Source organism: Rhinatrema bivittatum, chromosome 15, assembly GCF_901001135.1.
Source record: "Rhinatrema bivittatum chromosome 15, aRhiBiv1.1, whole genome shotgun sequence".
Taxonomy (NCBI): domain Eukaryota; kingdom Metazoa; phylum Chordata; class Amphibia; order Gymnophiona; family Rhinatrematidae; genus Rhinatrema; species Rhinatrema bivittatum.
The window spans coordinates 71,504,455-71,526,465 of record NC_042629.1 but is presented as its reverse complement, the minus strand read 5'-3'; the positions used below and the strand labels follow the sequence as shown (position 1 = coordinate 71,526,465).

Here is a 22,011-nt window from a genome sequence, read left to right as displayed (position 1 = left end):
GCATACTCACAAGTGACCATTGGGGGGAGGGGGGGAGAGATAGAGAGAGACAATCTGACACTCTATATGTCTCCTACTGTAAGAGGGGCACTTTCAACTTAGGGTGGGTTTTGTGGGGGCAGAGTTACATTGGTCTGCCTAGGGCATAAGGGTCTGTAGCACTGCCCCTCCCCCCCCCAAACCCCCCCCCCCACCCTGAGTTGAAAGTGCCCATCTTAAAGTGAGAGATATATAGATTGTCACATTTTGTATCTCTCTCTTTCTCCTCCCTGGTGTTCAGGATCCCTATGGACCAGTGTGTTAAAATTTGCGTTGCTCTTGCATAGCCCACGTACATGTGGATGGGTCCGTTTTTGCGTGAGCAGTGCTTTTAAAATCTACCTGTGAGTAGGCAATTTTCAGACATCCTATTTCCACAGGTGAATGGCTTTTAAAAGCTGACCTCTTTTTCTATATCATTGAATAGCTTTTGCCTTCTGATTATGCTCTTATCCTAGCATCATAGAAATATCCTTTGGAGCAATAATTAACTTCTAGTATTGGTATAGGCACCATTTCTCCCATTCTTCTTAACCCCTTTGTTCTCCTATTACAAACTGTTTCCCTCCTACTTGCAGTTCAAAATGAGCAGAGATGTTCATTCTTTTCTGTGCAGAAACCTACAACGTTAGAGATGAAATGTCAAAGAAAATCAAGCAAAATGCTGCACTTATGCTGCCAAAACTCTGAAAAGAATGCCAGTTGCATATGACAGTCGTAGCACTAAATGTTGATCTCTGATAGGTAGAAATGTGTAAGAATCCTCAAAGTACATGCACAACTCTTTAGTTCTCCAAAGTATGCCAACATGCTGTTCATGTGCATTAGCCCGATTCTTAAATTTAGTAGGGTTGGGAAAAAAGCCCCACAGCGATGAGATTCTCCCCTTTCTGAAATTTCAGGAAATGAAACCCTGAAAATTGTTTGCTATTTCAAAACTGTGCTAAGCAAACTGATTTTTGGGCTTTTGATTTACCCCTATATCTCTCTTCCCATTCCTCCAAAAATAAACGCCTAAAATTGGTGCCTAATGGATAGGACCTTTCCAAAGGAGAAAATAATGCTAAAATCTTGGACTGGCTTCTGAGTGCCAGTCACTGCTGGAGGGACCATAAACATTGCTCTGAAGAACAAACTAAGCAAATGATTAATAATCTACCCTTTTCTTAACCATATCTTAATTAAAGAACATGGAGAGTTACCAGTTTTAACATTAAAATCTATTCCAACAGAGAAGTAATTTTCTTTAGGATCTTGTTCAGTTTTTTTGTTGTCACTAATATATTTTTTGTTTCAGATTTCCTCAGATTGAAATTCATACTTTTTTAAAGCATTTCTTTATCTCTACCTCAGAACAGAATGAAATACCAAACTCAATTGTTGGTTTACATGCCTGTTTTCTTAACTCTCCGAGGACAAGCAGGATGGTAGTCCTCATACATGGGTGACATCATCAGATGGAGCCCCGATGCAGAAAACTTATTTCAAAGTTTCTAGAACTTTGACTAGGCACACTAATCATTCCCAGCATGCCCTATACCACATATCCACATGGGGTCCCTCTCCAGTCTCTCTTTTTACGTGGAGCTGTGAGCATCGCAGTGTGAGTGAACTCACTTTGGCTGTTTTTTGGTCTTGTGGAAAACGTTGTTTTTCTCGCATTATTCACAGGTTTCTTCTTGTTGTTCCATTGCTGGGTCCCTCTCTGTACCTTCCCGTAGTGTCTCCTAGTCAGGGTTTTCGGCAATTTGGGTAAATTTCCTTTTGCGGTCAATTCCTCTGTAGTGACTGTACATCGGTGCCCATCAGCCATTGCCGCCCCGCTACCATTGTCTTTTTTTTCATGTGTCATGACCATGTCCGGTTTTCGGCTCTGCCCCCAGTGCCCAAGGACCATGTCCATTACAAATCTGCATGAGACATGTGTCCTCTGCCTAGGGGCATTGCATGATGTCCAGAGTTGCCGCTTATGCTCCCAGATAATCACGAAGAGACGTCAACTTCAACTTGACAAGATGGAGCAACTCTTTGGGTTAAAGAAGTCCGAGCCATCGGCATCAAAGAACCAAGGAGTCGCACCAATGGACACTGATCCATCAACATCAGCAGGACTGTTGGCTCCATTGATTTTGCCGGCAGACAAGGGCCCAGGACCAAAACCCTGCAGCATCTGGTCCACCACCAGCTGGACTCGATGCTCCCAACCAAGGATGTAGGGTTCCTCATTATTGGCCTCGGCACCGGGGAAGCCGAAGAAGCATCAGCACCGGTCCCTGTCGATGCCCGGTACCGGGCTCAGGGAGGCACTGGCTTTTGCCGTGATGCCTCCGAAGCGACCCTGTGGCAAGGAGTGCCAATCTGTGCTGGAGGTCTGCGATAGTCTCCACTGGTCCTGATGCCAGTCACTGATCCACCTCAAGGGTCTGAGGAAGATCTGGTTACCCTTCTTTCCTCCCAGTCGGCCTTGGCATCTGCAGCATTCGAGGAGGAGCTGAAGCATTGAGTCCAACTGGCGGTGGACCGGACCTGCAGGGTTTCAGTCCTGGGCACCAATGGCAACAGACCCAATGCCACCCATCCTTGTACCACTTCTGGAGAAGCTCAACATGCTCATTGGTGAGTTACCGACCCAGTTGGTGTCGATTCCTGGGAAAGCATCAGAGCCCAGTGGGGCACTGAGGCCTCCTCCTACTGATATATGGTCATTGTCTGTTCCTCCAAAGAGGAAGCTCCACAGAGGCCAGCAGAGATGCCGAGGCCTGCCAACCCCACATCCAGTTCTACTGGTACCTGCACCTCTGGACGTAGGCCGAGCTCCTAGGAACCCATCCCCTGTCGCCTTCAGTGAGGATGAGGAACCCTATGACCCCTGGGGGAATGATGCTTTGGAGTCCTCCAAGGGCTCCGAGGGCCTCTCTTTAGATCCTTTTCCTCCAGAGGAGCAAAGGAAGTCTCTACCTGAGGACTTGACCTTCGCAGTGTTTGTGAGGGTGATGGCAGCAGCCATCCCTTTTCAGTTATTGACAGAGGAGGATGCCAGATGCAAAATGCTTGAGATCCTACAGTTCATGGGGTCTCCTAAGGAGATTGTGGTGGTCCCAGTACACAAGATCCTTAAGGAGTTGCTGAGGATATGAGAACATCCCCTCTCAATACCTGCCATCAATAAAAGGGCAGATGGGTTTTACCTCATCCAGAAGGCTGTTGGATTTGATAAGCGTTAGCTGCCCCACCAGTCGGAGGTGGTCGAGTCTACCCTCAAAAAGGCCAAGCATTCTTGGACTCTTTCCTCAGCGCCCCAGGGAAGGACCATAGAGTGATAGACGCTCTTGGAAGGCAGGTATTTCAAGCACCATGCTTTTTGCCTGCATTGCTGTCCACCAGCTCTACAAAGCCAGTACTCATGGGATATCTGGAAACAGGTGCAGGAGGTGGCTGAGCAGTTCTTTTAACAGCAGCAGGACACTCTCAAGTTGCTGGTGCATAAGGGCCTGCAATGCAGAAAACACGAGATCCGTATGACATACGATGTTTTTGAGACGGCAATGAGAGTCTCTGCAGCAGGAATCAGCACCCACGGAATTGCATGGTTGCAAGTGTCAGATCTCTGACCCATTTTGGGGGCCGGTAGCGCATCAGGAGGTACTAGTAGTGGCACTTTTCTCCGTCTTAATGGCCAGAATGGTCGAGCCTGAACAAGTTTCTAAAAAAAGAAAATTTCAAGATAATTTCCCTGGGCACCTTGATTCCCCTCTTGCAAAAAGGGGACTGACTATGCTCTCTCGATCTAAAGAATGCATACACTCATATTGAGATCTTCCCTGCTCACAGGACGTATCTCTGATTTGTGGTGGGAAAACAGCACGTCCAGTACCAGGCATTGCCATTCGGGCTCATGTCAGCTCCATGGGTCTTCACAAAATGCCTAGTCATGGTGATAGCAAACCTCTGCAGGCTGGGAGTGCATGTTTTCCCGTATCTGGATGATTGGCTGGTCAAGAGCACATCTCAGGCAGGGGCCACTAGGTCCATGCGCTTGACCATCTAGGTGTTGGTGTCAGTAAGGTTTGTTCTCAACTACCCAAAGTCCCATCTCAGTCCATCACTTCAATTGGACTTCATAGGAGCCCTGCTAGACATAGCTCAGTCCAAGGCCTTCCTGCTTTGCCAGAGGGCCATCACCTTGACGACCATTGCTGCAGAGATACAACAGAGCCAGCAGGTGTAAGCCTGGCACATGTTGAGTTTGTTGGGCCATATGGCCACAACCATCCATGTCACTCCCTTGGCATGTTTACACATGGCAGAGCACAATGGACCCTGAGGTTGCAGTGGTGCCAGGCCACTCAGATCCTCCAGGATTGTATCAGAGACACCCTGTCTCTTCGGGACACATTGTCCTGGTGGCAGGTATTTTCAAATCTGGAATGGGAGATCTTGTTTCAGAGTCCCCCTACCCAAATTGTCCTAACCACTGATGCATCCACCCTGGGGTTTGGAGTTCATATAGATGGGCTCGGCACTCAGGGTCTCTGATCCACCCAGAAACATTCTTGTCAAAATAACTTCCTGCAGCTTCGGGTGATTAGGTATGCGCTATGGGCTTTCAGAGATTGGCTGTCCAATAAAGTTGTCCTGATCCACACTGACAATCAAGTAGCCATGTGGTATGTCAACAAGCAGGAAGGCATGGGATCGTACCTCCTGTGTCAGGAAGTAGTCCAGATCTGGTCGTGGGCCCTGTCTCAGAGGATGATGCTCAGGGCCATGTACCTGGCTGGGATGGAGAACGTGGTAGCGGACAGGCTGAATTGAGCCTTCAGATCCCACAAGTGGTCCCTATACCAGGATATAGCGAATCTGATATTCTATCTCTGAGGGTTCCCCGATGTAGATCTGTTTGCATCCCCCTGCAACAGGAAGGTGGCTCAATTCTGCTCCCTGTACAGGTAAGACAGCAAACCAGCCTAGGACACCCTTGCCTGGAAGGTCATATTTTTGGTGGTAGTCACTTCAGCATGCAGGGTCAGCAAGCTCCAGACCTTAGTGACCTGTCCACCTTATACTAAGTTTTATCATGACAGGGTGGCCTTGCGTACACACCCTAAGTTCCTGCCTAATGTGGTGACGGATTTCCATCTTAATCAGTCAATCGTCCTGCCAATATTTTTTCCCAGGCCCCATTCGCACTAAGGTGAATGAGCAATACACAGTTTGGACGGCAAGCGAGCCTTAGCCTTCTATCTGGAGTGGACAGAAGCCCATAGACCATTGCCAAGCAGGCAATATCCAATTGGCAGACTGCATCTCATTCTGTTATGCCCAGGCGGAACTGCATGTTTGTGGGTTATGTCAAGGCTCATTCTGTCAGAGCCATGGCAGTGTCAGTGGCCCACTTGTGAGCAGTTCCCGTGGAGGAGATCTGCAAGGCTGCGATGTGGAGTTTTCTCCACACATTCACATCTCATTACTTTCTGGATAGGGTTGGTTGACGTGACAGTACGTTCAACCAGTCTGTCCTTCAGAATCTGTTTGAGGTGTAGAACCCAACTTTCCTGCCTAGGGCCCATTGTTTGGATTCAGGGTGACTCCCCATTTGTTACCAACAGCACCGGTATTGTTAGACCCATTGGCACCTGGTTAGGTATCTGTGTGTTGGGGGCAGCCTGTAGCTAGGGATTCACCTAAGTGAGAGGTCAACCATCCTGCTTGTCCTTGGAGAAGGCAGTTGCTTACCTGTAACAGGTGTTCTCCAAGGACAGCAGGATGTTAGTTCTCACGAAACCTGCCCGCCACCCCTTGGAGTTGGGTTTCTCCTATTTTTATTTTATTTATAATTCTATATTACAAAACTGGCAAGGGACCATGCGTGGTGTGGGACATGCTGGGCATGCTTATTGTGCCTAGTCAAAGTTCTAGAAACTTTGACATAAGTTTTCCTCATCGGGCTCTATCTCATGATCGCATCCATGTGTGAGGACTAACATCCTGCTGTCCTTGGAGAATACCTGTTAGACATAAGCAACTGTGCTTTACCCTTATCTCTGCCAAGCCTCCTTGGCAGTGTGATACTAAAGAGGTTTATTCAGGGATAGATATATCTGTAAGCAGATCTTTCTTCCCATTCCTTGCCTGTCTCTGAGAAGCAGTGGGTGCTTAAATTGTCCATTTAAGAATTGCACCAGTTCCTTTGCCAACTCTTTGTCTTGTGAAGTAAACCTAAGGTTTTCCTCTCACAGCTTGGAGCAGCATATGATAATCCACACTGAGGAACGGGAGTATAAGTGTGACCAGTGTCCAAAAGCCTTCAACTGGAAATCCAACTTGATTCGTCACCAGATGTCACATGACAGTGGCAAACGATTTGAATGTGAAAACTGTGTGAAGGTATGGGTGCCAGTTACCTAACTGCAACAGTCCTGCTTGGTATAAAAAGTTACCTCCATCTATTACATTTCATTGCGTTGGTTTCCCTTAACTATACTATTGGACTATACTGTTGGATTTATGTATGTACTTTTAAATTGTCTGCTGCTTGGATAACATATTTAACAAGTGGGATATTAAGAATAATAAAATGAGAAAGAGTTATTTGAGCTTCAGGGTAAAATTTTGCATACAGTGCCAACTGAAGGACATATTTATACAACCTCAGCTTCAATTTTGCCACTCTCCATCAGTGGGTTTTGAATTTCACATGCAGCCATGAGAAATGACTATGCCTATGGATGCCAAATGTGTAATATTTTCTGCACTGGATTTAATCTTTCTGACCTTCTAATGAACCCTTAATCCAAGGCTTCCCAAACTTTTAACCAATGTGATCCCATTTTAGCTCTTGAAAAATTCCCATGTCTCCAAAGAAATTATCAGGTGTGTGGTCCCAATTCAACAATCACTCCACGCTCACCCTCCATGCACTCCAGTTTATTCCTTCTCTCACCCTCCACCCTTGCCAGTTGATCCCCACTCTCAATCTCTATCTCCTCCAGCTGATCCCGTCTTACATCTGCCAGCTCCTTTCACTTTCCCAGCCCATGCTCCATCTCACCCCTCCAGGCCTTTTCACATTCTTCCATCTGATCCTTTCACCTCCAAACCATTTTTATCACTCCCAATTGATTCCCTGCCATCCCCTCCCTGTCACCCAATCACCAACTTCTAGTCTCATCTCCTCCCTGTATCTCACATTGCCCCCCCCCCCTCCAAAGCCAGTCCCTCTCGTATAGGCCGATACAGTACAGCGCGCTCCGGTGGAGCGCAGTTAACCTGCATTTGGATACGTGTTTTGGACGCGCTAGCTGTACCCCTTATTCAGTAAGGGGTAATAGTGCGTCGAAAACGCGCATCCAACCCCCCCCCCCCAGACTAATAGTGCCTGCAACATGCAAATGCATGTTGCAGGCGCTATTAGTCATTCCTGCGCAATACAGAAAGTAAAATGTGCAGCCAAGCCGCACATTTTACTTTCAGAAATTAGCGCCTACTCAAAGGTAGGCGCTAATTTCTGCCGGCACCGGGAAAGTGCACAGAAAAGTAGTAAAAACTGTCAGCGGGCTCGAGAACTGACTCCGGCAAAATTGAGCGTCAGCTGTCAAACCCTCTGACAGCCGCTGCTCCTGTCCAAAAAGAGGCGCTAGGGATGCGCTAGTGTCCCTAGCGCCTCTTTTTACCGACAGCCCTAATTTAAATATTTTAGTTTACTGAGTCGTGTGCACAGGACACTGGCCTGTGCGTGCGCCGGGAGAGCACCGGCTCTCCCGCGCGTTTTTCTGTATCGGCCCGATAGTGGCAGTTAAGGGTGTGTTTGACTTTTGTACTTATGACCTGGTGGTGAGAACTGAAAATAGCAGACTCCAGTTGGTAAAAGGTATCATATTTTTATTGAACCAATAAATATGGGTGAACATACTAATTCATTATTTTATTAATTACTCCTGCCCACAACCATCTCTCTTGACAAAGATGTTTCCAGATTAGTGTTCTCACAGGGCTTGGAAAAGGGAAGTGTAGTAACTCAGTTCTTGCAATACATCCACCCAGCCAACAGGTGTCACTGCAAAAATCTAATCCATACTCATAACTTCCAAAAAAAGGAATGAAGCCCCACTTCCCCCCAAAACATGCATGTCTTGGTATCTTAATAAGTAATTGTTTTTTAAGAATAGAGGCAATGGGATGATAAATAGTAAAAGAAAACCTGGGAAAAGCACATAGTATCCTTACTGGTGGGGAAGTGAGGGTGAATCCAGACATCAAGGTATCAAACGAGTTCTGGTAATGTTTGCATGCTTTAAAATAATGAAATTATTTATCATTTTGCAGTGCAATGTAAAGAAGGCGCTTCTGATCGTTTTTACAAAACATAAAATTAACCCGGTGAATGTCTTTCTTTATACACACACACACACACACTTTATCCCCAAATTGTATCTTTCGTTCTTTCCAGTTTTCCTTTCTTTCTTTCCAGGTGTTCACAGACCCGAGCAATCTGCAGCGTCACATTCGTTCTCAGCATGTGGGAGCCCGGGCTCATGCCTGCCCGGACTGCGGCAAAACCTTTGCCACCTCGTCTGGCCTGAAGCAACACAAGCACATTCACAGTACTGTCAAACCTTTCATATGTGAGTTGTCACAGCCTTCAAAATGCTGAGTTCTGGCTATAATTGCAGTATCCCCACGAGGCACCCCACAGCTTCCTCTCTGCTGCTGCAACAAGCATCCGTAATTTCATAGGTCAGGGTGCAAGATGAGATTCCTGAGTCGCTTTCTTTTTCTTTTTTTAAACCAGGACCCTTACTTGTTTTCTCAGTAAACATTCTCAGCAGCTTTTTGACTCCCTTGACAAGTTAAAAGCTAAAAAAAAAAAAAAAAATGCTCAGCGTTACCATTTTCTCCTGTCTTTTCTTCTCTGCTTTTCAACTTGCAAAAAATCAGCAATAGGAGTTGACGCAACTCAACCAAAGTGCAATTTTGGATTGCTCAAATGTTATAACCGGTGAAGACTTTTTCCTTGGGGGCAGGGGAGAGAGAGCCCGCCAAATGAAGCCTCTGTTTAAAAAAAAATGTTTCTGGAAAGAGGAATTGCTCATTCAAGTGCAGAAAGGGTGCAGCTGCAGTGTTCAGATGATATATTAGCTACATCTTCAATTTGTTTGGTAGAACAGTTTCATAAAGAAATTATAGCAATCAGTAATCAATGGATTTAACTATTCATTTTCTTTTATATAACATCTAGCTTATACATGTGAAATCTAGGCATCTGGAAACTGCGTTGGGCAGCTAAATTGATCAATAGCGGATCCATCCCATGAAGTCAATACCCATCTGAATATTAGGCTTGGTCGGTTTGGCAGGACCACATCTCTGTACCATAAACCATACATTGGGGATTTTAAAATGAAACCCAGCCCTCTCTCCATCCCTGGGCCTGGCACCCACAGTGGGAGGGGCAGCCTTCACCCAGTGATTTTATCAGGGAAGTGCTTGCTTACTCAGGTAAAATCATTGGAAACTTGCTGTCTTAAGCTGAAGACACTGAACTAAATTCTCAGTATATGTCAGATGTCAAAACTGCCAACACTGTGCTCCTCCAGGTACTTCGGCTTCAAACTAAACGACTGATTTAGGCATCCATTCCAGTATCCAGATAGTTTAAGAAGCCCAGTACAGACTGAATATCTGCCATGTGTTTTTTGGGTGCACAGATTTGGTTGCCTGTTAACGACAGTAGCAACAGCCGATCCTCATATAGAGCAATGTCATGGAATCCAACTGAAGCTGCCTTTTGTAAGTTTCTTCAGATTTATTATGAAAGATTTTCGCATCCATAGAATTAATCAGAAAAAAATCAGTTTGAAGAAAGAAGGCAATGTGAGGTCCTTATTCAGCAGCTCATCAAACAAACAATACATCCACTAAAGTTAGCCAGATAAATTGCCAATTAGGTGCTCCACTGAATAGGCAGATACAGTCCTAGCTAGCTGAAAAAACTCATCTGGCTAACTTTAGGACTGCTCTCTGGTCCGAAGCTCCGTATTGAGCACCCCCTCTCCCGACACGGGGGTTTGGCCGCGCGTTGTCAAGGCGCTATCACCCCTTACAGTAGAAGGGGTAATAAGAGCGCCTCGAAAATGCACGGCCAAACAGGTGTTAAGCGGTGCGCTTGGCCGAGCACACCTTCCTTTATTAGCCTGCTAGCCAGATATGCAATCTGGCTAACTTAACTCCACCCTGGAATGTCCTAGAAATCCCTAAACAGTTAACTAGATAAATCAGAGCTATTCATAGTGGCACAAAATTTAAACCCGTCGTTTGTTCAACTAAGTCCCAAACTTAGCTGGACAAACTGTCTGAACATTGACCCCCATGTGTTCAGACTCCACTGGTAACAGAGATCCACATCCTCTGTTAATATTCATAGCAATTTGTACAGGTAAAAAGCCTTTTCCACATGTTAATGGATGTCTGAGAATTGCCCTGCCTTAATGTTGCTAAAGGTTACTGTGGTGTTAACCAATACACAGAGGTGCTCCCAAGGACATTTTCAGCTTGCAAGAGGAAAGAGCATGGAAATCATTTTCAAAAGCAATTACATGCTAAAAACTGAGTTTTACTCTAGTAAATGCACTTTACTCGTTTAAGTGGGCTTTTGAAAATTGCTACAATATCTGCCATTGGTTTTACATGCGTTAAGGTACTTTAAGCACATCAGTGGGCTTTTGAAAATGGCTACAGTAGTATGTTACATTTACATGCGTAGGTCCTTTGAATATTACCTCCTTACAAGCTAATGTTAAAACGAGCACGTGGGCGCCCATACACAACCATATGGATGCACGAGCAGACATACGTGGAATTGTAAATCATGTGCACATTTGCATGCTTATGATTTAAAATACGCCTACCGCATGTAAATATGCTTCAGATTTTAAGAGGTTACTCGAGCAAACTTACTCTGTGGATCTTCCTTAGGACTAGAGGGCACGCCATGAATTTAGCAAGTAGCACATTTAAAACAAATATTTTTCACTCAGCACATAGTTAAGCTCTGGAATTCATTGCCAGAGGATGTGGTTACAGCAGTTAGTGTAACTGGGTTTAAAAAAGATTTGGATAAGTTCATAGAGGAAAAATCCATAAACTGCTATTAATTAATATGCAATAGTAGCTTGAGATCTATTTAATATTTGGATTCTTGCGGCTTGGATTGGCCACTGTTGGAAACAGGATGCTGGGCTTGATGGACCCTTGGTCTGACCCAGTATGGCAAGACTTATGTTCTTATGTTAATGCACGTATATAAGCAGATTTTAACACATGCTCGCGTGAAGGGCATTCCCAGTTTTTCCAATTATTTCATCAATTTGTGCAGTCAATCTCGAGGTCATCCCAGACCCCTCTGGTTCTTCATCCTGCACTCCTTCCAGCTGACCCTGTCATGTTAGACCTAAAACGTGATTTATGCAGACTTACTCCTCATCGGGAGCAGCAGTAAATATAGGCAGCTAACAAGCCTCCATGTGCTGCAGCCTTCGGTTTTAAAATACAAACTTATGTGCATAGCTGTTAGCCCCGGCCCGGGGCACCCATGCTCCGTCCATGTGCCTGCCCCTTTTCCACCCCCCTATTTTAGCTCACTCACATGCATATACACAATGGGGCAGATTTTCAAAGCCTAAGCGTGTAAATCCAGGTGGATTTACGCACGCCAGTCCTAAAGCCCTGGGACGCACGTATGTCCCGGGGCTCAAAAAAAGGGGCAGGGACGGGGGCGTGGCCGGAGCTTTCAGGCCATTTGCTGTTTTGCCCGGGATCGCGCACCGGCACTTGGCCGGCGCGCGCAACCTACGCCTGCCCATAGGCAGGCGCAACTTAGTAAACAAAGGTTGGGGGGAGGGGGTTTAGATAGGGCTGGGGCGGATTAGGTAGGGGAAGGTGGGGGGGGGGCGGAGGGAACAGGGAAAGCCATCGGGGCTCTCCTAGGGCTCGGCACGCGCCGTGTGCACCCCCTTGCGTGTGCCGACCCCGGATTCTATAACATGCGCGCGGCCGCGCACACAAGTTATAAAATCAGGCATAGCTACTGAAATCTGGCCCAATTAGTGCCTTTTAAAAGCCGTGTTGTTCACGTACAGTCCATATATTCACGTATATTGGCCTTTTAGCACCAGCAATATTTTTACAATTCATCTCTTAGTGTGTAAATTGCATTTTCACATCTTTCTGCTTATTTTATCAGCAAAATGTTACCTGCAGAGATAGCAGCTGTGAATGGTTGCATGTATTTTATGGCCATGGTATATTTCAAAGCAAAAGTATGGGGGTAATTTTCAAAAAGATTTACGTACGTGAAGCTAGCATATAATGTAGTAATTTTCAAAAGCCCACTTACATGTGTAAAACCCAATTTTAAGCGTGTAAATGTTTTTTAAAATCAGGCCCTATGTTCGTACTTCTATTTTGTGAATTGGTGCAAAGCCTGTGGGTAAAATGTACAAATGGTCCTTGTCCCAGTGTGGACAGTTTGAAAATTGTCTCCTTAATATTCTAGACAAAAAAAAAAAAGTTCTTGTTTAACTAGTATCTTTGTAAGGCCCAGAAGAAAAGATGCTGTAGTACATGAGCCTCAAGACATCTCAAGCCTCTTCTTAATCTGGGAGATCTCAAAAGCTCTCATGTATTCCAAGATCTTTCTCGTTTGTCCTCTAAACGTTTTCACAACCTGCAAAGATTCCAGTTTTCTCCGAGACTAAAATGGTTATTAGAAGTTTGCACTTCTTCAGTTAAATTTTATAGTCATCAGCTGGGTTTTAATCAGTCCACGATTACTTATTAAGAACATCATTGAGACGTGATAGAATTTGGATGGATGCTGCATACTGACACACTGTGCACCCAACAGGAGGGAGATTTATGACATCCATAATCTTTTCAGGTTGAGATAAATGTTATGTCAGTTGCAAGGCAATTTGCCTCCCTTGCAGTATTTTAAAACATAAGCTGGGCAATCAGCCAAAATAGCCAGACTAGGAGAACCTTCCGTGTCTCATCCCCAAAACTTAATTATAATGATATTCTCAAGTATAGATCAGAGTCTAGGTATGACAGCAAAAAATACCTTACCAACAAGAGCCTGGGTGTCATTCATCTCCAGGGGTTTTATCTCAATTTACATCCTAACATCCTGTGATGGGGGCATTTTAACAACTTGGTTGATGAATTCTAAAAGGTAGCAGGAGAGCTGGAGACTGAGAACATCATTGTGCTTGAAAAAAAAAAATCCTTTCCTTTTATTTTATACTGTTTTGTGTTTTGGTTTCTTTCTGTTGGTGTTCCAGGTGAGGTCTGCCACAAGTCATACACACAGTTCTCCAACCTGTGCCGCCACAAGCGCATGCATGCAGACTGTCGCACCCAGATCAAATGCAAAGACTGTGGCCAGATGTTCAGCACTACCTCCTCTCTCAACAAGCACCGCCGTTTCTGTGAGGGCAAAAACCATTACAATCCGGGGGGGCTCTTTGCCCCTGGCTTGCCTTTGACACACAACTCTTTGATGGACAAGTCCAAATCTTCTCCAAATCTCAATCATACCAGTTTAAGTTTCAATGACTATTTCCCGTCCAGGCCTCATCCTGGGAATCTGGCATTTTCTCCTGCTCCTCATCCTTTTCCTGCACTTGCTCCTGGATTCCCAGGGATCTTCCCCCCCTCGTTATACCCCAGACCACCATTGTTGCCGCCCACCCAGCTGCTCAAATGTCCAATTAACCACACACAGGATGCAAAGCTCCCAAGCCCTCTTGGAAACCCTGCCTTGCCTCTGGTTTCTGCCATGAACAACAGCAGCCAGCATATCCCACTGGAGGAAAAGTTTGAAAGCAACATGGAAAACTATCTGCAGAAGCAAAAAGCCAGAAGTAGCGACATGTCGGATGGCAGTGATTTTGAAGATGTCAACACAACTACAGGAACTGATCTGGACACCACAACTGGTACTGGGTCTGATCTGGACAGTGACATAGACAGTGACAGGGACAAAAACAAAGGCAAAAACAAAGAGACTGAAAGCAAGCAAGATATAGTGAGCAACTCCATATCCACAAGCTTGAATCATAATTTGAGCGAGCGCCCTTTTTTGTACTCCCAACATTCCTTTTTCCCTCCACCAGAGGACCAGCTGCTCCCCAACATGGGAGTAGCCAATGACTCTATTAAAGCAATTGCCTCCATAGCAGAGAAGTATTTTGGTCCTGGCTTTATGGGCATGCAGGAGAAGAAAATGGGGTCCCTTCCCTACCATTCAGTGTTCCCATTTCAGTTCCTTCCTAATTTTCCCCATTCACTATACCCAGCATTTACAGATCGGACCCTGAACCACAACTTGCTGGACAAGGTAGAACCAAAGTCACCCAGGGACCTTCAGAAAGTAGGTAGCACAAGCTCAGAGTCACCCTTCGACCTCACCACCAAACCAAAAGAGATTAAGCCAGTTTTACCGCCACCTAAGATCCTGCCCCACTCCACTGGAGAGGAACAACCATTGGATCTGAGCATCAGTAATCGGAGCCGCGCCAGTCACAACGGAGGAAGGGAGCCTAGGAAAAACCATATCTATGGGGACAGCAGGAAATTCTTGGCCAGTGAAGTATTACCCAAGATTTCTCATGCCCAGCTTCCACAGCAGCCATCACTACATTATGCTAAGCCTTCACCCTTCTTCATGGATCCTATCTACAGGTATTAACATACCTTATCCTAATCAAGCGTACGCTTCTTTAAGGTTTCTCATATGTGTGGAAGTGATAAATGTAAGAAATGAGCAGAAGGCCCACAGTGATTTTGGGCAGGTTTTTCTTGTACTATGTTTTCTGTAGAACCTTTTTCCTTTCCAGAATGGCAGGAAGTTGAGTCTTTGGGCAACTTTGTGCAGGCAAACCAACTGGCAGGGATTTTTTATATTTTTTTTACATTTTTGCTGCCTTGCTTTTCCCTCAAACTTAAATCTAGTCTTACAATTTCATCATGCCTTTAGAAAGAGTTTTCTCTTCCAATTTTCTAAAATTTTTTATAACAGTTGTGTTTTCACCTTGACTATTTATTATAAGAACATCATAAAACTAGCCTCATTGCCACTTTCAACATTTGCTTAGATTTAGCGCACACCTTCTCATTGGTAGCCGAAGATGAGTTACAGTCAGGTACAGCAGGAGTTTTCCTGAGGGCTTATAATCTAAGTTTGTAGCTGAGACAATGCAGGGTGAAGTGACTTTTTATTTATATTCCTCTTTTCAGGCACTTCAAAGCAGATTACATTCAGGAAATCACAAGGAGTGTCAGTGGGATTTGAACCCAGGCTTCTCCGGTTCTCAGCCTTTTGCTCTAACTACTAGGCTACTCCTCCAATCCACTATATGGATGGCTGCCCTTGCTCCATTTTACCCATCACATTTCTATTTGTAATTCTCTTTTGCAATTTTTTTTTTTGGCAGGGCAGTTTTTTTTTACTAGCCCTCCCTTTGGGCTGCCAGATTATTCGGAATTAGCCCCTATTCGACCCCAGCACCATGAATCTTCATTTGCAACCCCTTAGGTTTCCATACCCCCACACAGCCCTCATTTATACCCCTTCTCCTCCCATCCAGGAACCACAGAGCAAGGCTCCCTGAAGAACCCAAGAACCATGCACCACTAGTTATCCAATGTGCAATGATGGAGATTCTCTCCTGCTTCCACTGTATCCCTAGAATCTGTCAGATCAAGGAGCAAATGCCAGGCTTTCGCATCAAACCTATATAGCCAGACCATTCTTTCTATTTCAGAAATAACTTTGTGGTAGATTTCGTGGCAATTAATCCAAGAGTATAGTTTTTATTACATAGCAGTTCAAGTCATTCCAACTTTTATTGTAAGCTTAACTAACCACACAGCAGGTAAAAACAACCCTAGATATATCTTTGTTAGTGAAATCCAGATGGACACGGCACACATAAATGACTCATACTCCTATATAATGGGAACAGTGGCACAACTAGATATAATCGCACCCAGGGCTCTAGATGCCTGCTCCCCTTTGCTTTGAGGGATTCTCTGACTGGCTGATGAGGGTGAAGAAACATAAAGGTAATAACTGCACAATGAGATTGCACCAATCAGATCTGTAGAATAGCCAAGGCTGTTGAAATAAATGGCATTGCCCAGGTAACCCAAAGGTTGTGAGGTTATTCTCATTCCATAAACTACACAGTTAAAAATGAGGCAGAAAAACTAAGAACTACTTAGGAGGTGATCTTTGATCCTTGACCATGCTTTTTAGCTCAAGGTTAACCAATATGTTAAAGGTCAGCCTTTAATTTTGTTTCTGCCTTCTGCACTCAACTTACAAAAAAATCATATGACTTACAAGAATGCAGTCTTCTTAGCATGTATGAGAAAAATAATGATTCCAACCAATTAGAAAACATTATGCAAACAAACAAACTAACCCATCAGTCTATAAGTTTAGGGGCAGTGATGTATTTAACTGAGCGTAATGGCTCAGGAGCTCTGAGCTGGGGGTTTACTCTGCATTCTTTGGTAAGCTATACTGCTCCTTATAAGATATCTTATAATAAAACTAAAGATTTATTTTTCTCTTAGTGCCTCCTTCACTCTGCAGTTCCTGAGATAGGGGTCCGTCCTGGGTCCAATAATAGCAGTAGTAACAGTTGGGGAAATGGGGTTTTGGCCAGCAATTGCTCACATGGCTTCAAAAGCTTCTTACACTCTGTATCCAGGACAGCTATGCTGCTCATCTTGCCCTTGTTAAGTCATTGAATAGTGTTGCCGGAGGATGTGGTCAAGGCAAGGAACCTAACTGGGTTCAAAAGAGGACAAGTTCCTGTAGGAAAAGTCCATAAACAGTTATTAGCCAGTTAGAGGTGGGAAAGTCAGCGCTTATCCCTGGGAGTAAAATACAAGAAATAGATCAACCATTGGGGATCTGCCGGGTACTTGTAACCCGAACTGGCCGCTGTTGGAAACAGAATGCTGGGGTCGATGGACCCTGGTCTGACCCAGATTTTCACTTTTTATGTTCTTTCAATTAAGTTTGAAGTTACCAAAAGGATGAAAGATTACCTCCCAAGAAATTCTTGGTTTTTATGGCTCATGTTTGTGTATTGTGGAATGAAAATGATGTCACAGCCTTTAGATTACCTGGGCAGTGCCATTTACTTATATTATCTACTGCTGCAAGTAGTTCAGAGTTAAGACACTTGGGGGAGGCCTGTTTACGAATGTGCTATATTTGCAAGAAAAAGAACTGCAGAATTTACTAAAATGTGGCCACAGCAACATGCTGTATTGAGTCTCCTTTTTGGGTCACTATGTTTTAAAGGGGCTGTACATCTCCAGAAAATCCCCCCCTCCCCCCACTGGAGGGTTCCAAAAATCCTTGTAGGTCTAGTGGGATCCCTTTCCCCGATTCCCTCTCCCGCACCTTGACCAATTAAAAAATTAAACATTTGTACGAAGCACCCTTGGGCCCCACCCCAAGAAGAATTGCCCCTCACGCCTCCTCACATGAGAAATGACAATTTTTGAAAAACCATTTCAAGTAAGCTTTTGGATGGCCTGTGGGTAGGGGAGGGCTGAGGAGGGCATTTTTGTCAAGCAGAGGGTTTTTTAACTGAGGGGGAAGGGGCTTCTTCATAATTTTATTTGTTTTAATAGGTCAAAGTGCAAAAGGGGGGGTTCCTCTAGAACCCCAGGAAGTTATGGAACATTCCGGTGGGGGGGGGGGGGGGAGTTTTCCTGGGGCCAAGCAATTCCGACTGCAAGAGCACTGTAATACACATTAATTAGCTTTCTGATGCTACGTAAACTTTCCAGGCCATGTTATTCACAGTCAGGTCCATATTCAGAGAAAGTTAGCCAGATAAACGTATCCAGCTAACTTTGGAGGCATATTCAATAGTGAAACCGCACTGTTGAATATAGCTGGCTAACTATAGCCACCTAACTTTACGACAACTCTTTGCCCTGACCAGACTTAGCCAGCTAAGTCATCCGGTTAACTCTGGCTAACTCAGCTCCTCCCAGTTACACCCCTGGAACGCCCCTAACATACAGGGTCATTCATCAAAGTAAAAGGGCAGGGAGGGAGAGGGAGAGGGAGGGAGAGAGACTCTTTATTAAGGCCTTTACAGTAGTCAACTATTTATGTCACTAGAGGAGGGCCAGCTAATAACTCGAGGTGAGGTTTTGGTGGTCGTTTAGGGTTTGGGGGCCAGTTTGACATGCAGGGTGAGATGTACGAACAGCACAGTACATCTCGGTGAAGATTTGACGTCATTTGAAGTGAGGAAAGTCTCTCGCCCTAGCTTGATGAGATGAACTGTGCTGTTTGTACGTCTCACTCTGCATGTCAAACTGGCCCCCAAACCCTAAAACCACCATCAAAACCTCACCTCACGTTATTAGCTGGCCCTACTATAGTGATATAAATAGTTGACTACTATAAAGGCCTTATAAAGAGTCTCTCTCTCTTTCTCCCCCCCCCCCCCCCCCCATGCCTGTCTGGGAGATAAATTTAATGTGCATTGCAATAAAATGCCTATGTGTATGGTGTGTTAATTATCGTTATCACGGGCATTATTCATGTGAAATTTATAGCATTTTGGCTAAATTCTAGCCTCCTAACTTATTAGTAGCTGGATATGTGCCCAAATATTAATTTCACTGACTAACTTCTTAGTCAACCAGCTAAATGCTTTTCAATATGGACCTCTGAAAGTTAAATGCAAGCTACTTTATTCAGTTATCATAGTATTATTATTATTATTATTATTATTATTTGACATTTTCTATACCGATCTTCATGACAAGATTCATATCAAACCGGCTTACATGGAACTTAGGGATTAACTAAATAACCATATAACAGGAAAGCCAAAGCAGAATTACATATAACAGGGAGATTGAACTTGGGGGCTAGAGTAGGCAGGAAGTAAAAGGATAGCAAAAAACTAGAGGTAGAATACATATGTATATACTGGGGCTGGACCAAGAGTCATAGTAATGATCTGCTTTGCATTTATTTGCATAAAACACATCTCAGTACATTATCTATATCGTGAGAGGTTTACAGGCCAAGAAATACCTTGTGACAAATTGTGCATTCTGCACTCTTTTCTAATGTGCATTATTAATGCATTAGTGTAGTTCAGTAAATAGGCTTATTGGTTATTAAAAGTCCTTTAATAAGTGTACAAGATGCCTCCTATTAATCAGAGAAGTGCCACTGGTTCTCTTGCAGTTTATGTGGCATTAGTCTATTCTATTAATAGTAAGCCATGCCAACTCTACTGCATATCTGAGTAAGGCTTGGGCATAACCCATATAGAGCGGCAGTTATTACCTTTAACAGACACATGAGAGTAACATGCACAAAACGGCAGTTATTACCCTTAACAGACACTTGAGAGTAACATGCACAAAACGGCAGTTACTACCCTTAACAGACACATGAGAGTAACATGCACAAAACGGCAGTTATTAACAGACACATGAGAGTAACATGCACAAAACGGCAGTTATTAACAGACACATGAGAGTAACATGCACAAAACGGCAGTTACTACCCTTAACAGACACATGAGAGTAACATGCACAAAACGGCAGTTATTAACAGACACATGAGAGTAACATGCACAAAACGGCAGTTATTAACAGACACATGAGAGTAACATGCACAAAACGGCAGTTACTACCCTTAACAGACAATTGAGAGTAACATGCACAAAACAGCAGTTATTACCCTTAACAGACACATGAGGCTAGCATGCCTTGAGTGGCAGTTACTACCCTTAACTAGGGTTTTCAACTTTTCTATGGAGCAGGACTGGACATGGGGGCGCCAGCTGGCCACAGCTGCCCCCCCCCCCCCCCCTTTATTTTCCTTTCAAATCGAGCGTTGATTTTTGCTTGGGTAGATTCTGCCTGCCTGTCTTTGGGGCTCGGTCTGACTCACCTCTTCCTCTGCGACTCCCAGGAGGACAGCACGAAGTAGCAACAAGTGCGGCACAGCTGTGGGAGAGGCAGAGGAGGAGGAGAGTCAAACCGAACCCCAAAAACAGGCAGGTGATTAGAGAGCTGCCAGGCTGTCACCACTGATTGCCCCCTAGCCTTGCATGACTGGGTTTTACAGTGTCCAGTTACTCTTCTAACCAGACACTGTACAACAGGCTGCAAAACTGGGCTGTCCAGTCAAAAACTGGGAAGCTGGTCACCCTACCCTTAACAGAAACATGGGGGTAGCCTGCATAGAGCAGCAAGTTATTACCATAAGAAATTTGCTGGGAAGACTGGATGGACCATTTGGTCTTTTTCTGCCGTCATTACTATGTTATAATATGAACAAAAACAAAAAAATAAAAAAATAAATAATATTTTATATATATATATATAAAAATTTCTAGCATTCATTCATTACCCCACTCATACACAGGGAAAGAGATTCAGTTGTATTGAAAGAGATGTTTGCATGGAAGGTGATTTTCGAGGTGTCAAAAGATGTATGAGGTGATTTATTAAACAGCAGTTTTCAATTCAACAGTTTGGTATGGAGTCTACTTGTGCAGCAGTTTTTGTGAAAATCTTGCTGGTACTCTGCCTATAGAAGTTGGATCCCTGAAGAAGCCCAGCCAGGAATGTTTATCAGTCAATCAGGAAGTATAAGAAAGAAAAGAAAGCTGAATATTCATACAAGGGAGGTGTCAGCAAGACGCGTGAACTGAATGCCATAACAAGGAAGGCATTAAGGATTTATGGATATTAAATGTGTGAGCTTTTATATTTTATGATGTATAAGTAGGGTAATGAATGAATGTTGGAATTTTAGAGAGGTAGATAATATTTTTGGATGTTTTGGTTGATATTATGTACAGTATTTAGACAAATTGCTATGAAAAGATATTGACCATGTTGTAATTCTTTTGGTATAAACACAATAAACGAGTCTTTTTGTGAGATTTAGGGGTAGATATTCAAAGCACGTTCAGCGCTATTTAGCCGGATAAGCAGGACTTATGCAGTTAAGTAGCGTCCGCTGAATATGCACCTACATTCAGCAGCCACTGCTTAGGCGTATAAGTCCCTTATATGGCTAGAAGCTACATGCAGAAAATGTAGGCGTGTACTGGGCAGATCGGGGGCAGAGTGAGTTTCCGTGTAAGTTTAGACACCCCATAGAGCAGGTCTAAACTTAGCCGGTGAAGTGTGCACGTTACACGTATACTCAGCGGTTTTATTACTTACACATGAATATCTACCCCTTATTTGTTTAATATGGAGATTATTATTGTTGATGTTTATATGGGTTCCCTTTGGATTCTTCTCATATAGAACATTGGGGGAAGGCTGGAAGTGGCTTTCCAGTAAACTCCTGTTTGTCTGCTTCACATAGTGTGAGGTGCTGATAAAAATGGAAACAGAGCATAGGGAAGCAGTCATCACTTTGGGTTCTTTATTGTCCATTCCAGTTTCATCCTCGAGACCAGAAAAATATGCAGTATGCAGCCAGTTCATGGCCATCCTCCTCTCCTTGTTTTCTTTTTTTTTTTTTTTCTTGTACTTACTGTTCAGTCCTGCTCTGATTTGCCCTTTCCTGGAAGCCTACCCCTTAACATTTACAGCTTTGTTCACAAGGGGGTTACAATGCAGTAGCTTAAATAATAACAAATTATACTCCAGGCTTCTGACACCATGTTTATTTTGTTTATTTAAAAGATTTAGAAGTCACCTACTGTCATAGCTCTAGCAAAGCACACATTTATAATCAAAATAAATACCAAGGCTCATAAAACTAACAACCACAAAGAGATAACAAAGGCAAGAAGGTAACTGCTAATATGTAGAAGAAACAAGCCATGCCTTTGAACAATGCTTTATTGAAACATGTTCTGCAGGAACACAGACACAACTGTACTA

At 44.0% G+C, this 22,011-nt stretch overlaps 1 protein-coding gene across 9 annotated transcripts in view; it reads left to right on the top strand.

Annotated features, from left to right (window-relative positions):
* PRDM16 (PR/SET domain 16) overlaps positions 1–22,011 on the top strand; it is a 769,879-nt gene that overhangs the window by 711,039 nt on the left and 36,829 nt on the right. For 7 of the 9 annotated variants that reach the window (XM_029577915.1, XM_029577910.1, XM_029577911.1 and 4 more), the window contains 3 exons: positions 6,279–6,426; positions 8,510–8,663; positions 13,371–14,781. In XM_029577915.1, coding sequence (XP_029433775.1) covers positions 6,279–6,426; positions 8,510–8,663; positions 13,371–14,781 — 1,713 coding nt within the window. The remainder of the gene's footprint in view (positions 1–6,278; positions 6,427–8,509; positions 8,664–13,370; positions 14,782–22,011) is intronic. The other 2 variants (XM_029577913.1, XM_029577912.1) reach the window with 1 other exon arrangement.